This window comes from Cibotium barometz, chromosome 65 (genome assembly GCF_041138505.1).
Source record: "Cibotium barometz isolate CiBa-2024 chromosome 65, ASM4113850v1, whole genome shotgun sequence".
Taxonomy (NCBI): Eukaryota; Viridiplantae; Streptophyta; class Polypodiopsida; order Cyatheales; family Cibotiaceae; genus Cibotium; species Cibotium barometz.
Genome location: NC_141110.1, coordinates 26,390,455 through 26,392,363, shown reverse-complemented (window position 1 = coordinate 26,392,363; position 1,909 = coordinate 26,390,455). Strand labels below are relative to the sequence as shown.

At 46.9% G+C, this 1,909-nt stretch overlaps 1 protein-coding gene across 1 annotated transcript; it reads left to right on the top strand.

Annotated features, from left to right (window-relative positions):
• Nucleotides 1-379: 379 nt before the first annotated feature.
• Nucleotides 380-1,674, top strand: LOC147603112 (ATP-dependent Clp protease ATP-binding subunit). Its single transcript, XM_086797163.1, has 2 exons — nt 380-1,037; nt 1,124-1,674. The coding sequence occupies exons 1-2, from the start codon at nt 546-548 to the stop codon at nt 1,391-1,393; spliced, it is 762 nt and encodes a 253-aa protein (XP_086653289.1). The 5' UTR covers nt 380-545; the 3' UTR covers nt 1,394-1,674.
• Nucleotides 1,675-1,909: the final 235 nt, after the last annotated feature.

The window sequence follows — 1,909 nt, the reverse complement described above, 5'->3', positions numbered from 1 at the left end:
CTTCCTTAGCTTGATGGCTTACTGCCTTTTAGACACATGCACCATGTTCTTACTTGGGTTTGGATTTTTTCTTTCAAGGTTTTTCAATGAGCATAATGATTAATTAATCAAGGTTTTTCAATGAGCATAATGATTAATTAATTATTAGTACGTTAATTAATTGCATGTTTGCTTGAGCCTTTCATTAAAAAAAACTCTCTCTCTCTCTCTTTTTTTTTTTTCTGGGGGCGGTAACCAACCAAGGGTGTTTCAAAAAGTGTGTGCGCTGGCATTCCACGTGGCCGCCGAAATGCGGTGGCTGAGAGGATTTCAAAACGCGTGGAGGAGATTTGCTAGGGTGGCACGAGTGGCACAGACGCCGCGCTCTCGAATCTTCTTCAACGAGATCTCGCAGGCAGGGGAGGAGCACGCAGACGCCATTTCATCATTTAACTAATTTAGGGTTTCCGTTTCCATCTTCCCCCATTGCACTCCCGTCCATTATACCGGCTGATTCTCTCTGACAATGTAGCACTTCGTCTCTTGTGCTTCTCAGCCGCTATTTCATGGCAGCTTTTCATCTTCAAGCTTCCCTTTCAGTCTGCAGCAAGGAAAGGCAAGGACTCTTTCCCGGGACGCGGGGGAGGCCATCGCCCTGCGTTGCCGCTCCCAGAAAGGTCGCGAGGGCATGCTTTTCGCCTGTTTCTGCCCTGGCTTCTCCCCTGCAGCAGGTAGGGACTGTGGAAGAAGGAATAGAAAGGGTGAAACCGGCCAAGAGTGAGGTTTCTCGCATCGAGATAAGGACTCTGCGGGACTGCAGGCTGGGCATCGCCGGGTACCCTGATTTCGTCTACAATGCTGAAGGGGGAGGAGGTTTTGGAACAGCCGAGCAGCTTGGTGATGGGAAATTGTCTGTGGAGTTCGACATAGACAATCTCTACATCCCATCTGTGGAGTCCAAAACCACGAGGTTCCTTGGATTGCCGTTGCCCCCTTTCATCTGCATCCAAGTTGTCCCGCAGTCTCTCAAGGGCTTCATCGAGCGTTCCACAGGCAAGGTATGATCTATCGCCATAGTCATGAAGTGCAGAAATTGCAGTTGAACCTAGCATCATGTACTTATCAATCAAGTCTTGATGTGCAGGTGGAGCTTGAGTTTTCGGCCAACTTCCTGTTTTCTGTGGGGGCGTTGTACCGTGCTCCTCCCCTTGTTGTGGATACGCTGCTCACAACAGAAGCGGCGCAGGGGCGCCTGCGGCAGGGTCAGGGCACAAGGCTGGATCCGGAAGGCAACTGCCGACTTGTTGGAGTGGCCTCTCTCGCCCGCATCCAGGACGCTTTCATGAATGCTTTTTTGACCCTCCCCACGGACTGCTTAGCCATGATGGCAGCTAAGTTCAATTTCTCCATCTAAAAATCAAACAACTTATGTACCTCGGATCGATTTTATATTTAAGTTCAATTCCTTGTACCTTGGATCAATATGCCTTCTCTAGTACACAGTTATTATATATATACACACACTCATAATGCCTAGTGCCATTACACATTCTCCAAAGATCCGTATTTTTTTTTTCGACTGAAAGGGTTACAATTTAGGAATGCCTTTGGTTTCAGGATCATAAATTTCACATTCTAGTTAGAATTCGGACACTTGTGTGATTTTTAATGTCAAATCATCTTTATTTTTGAGCATTACTTTTATTTTGATGGATTGAAACTGAGAAAAGAAGTTTTTTATTCTTTAGTTTTTTCATGGCTTGTAAGATCCCCGTCTTCACCGCGCAACGGATTCGGGGTGCTAGCAGCGGAAATAGCACAACTTGCGTGGGGCAAGGTCCCACACTTGGGGGCTCGCTCACGGATATTCGGACATGTGAATAATTCTTTGGTTCTTCCAGAATCGAACTTGAAAAAACTTCCCTTGCCC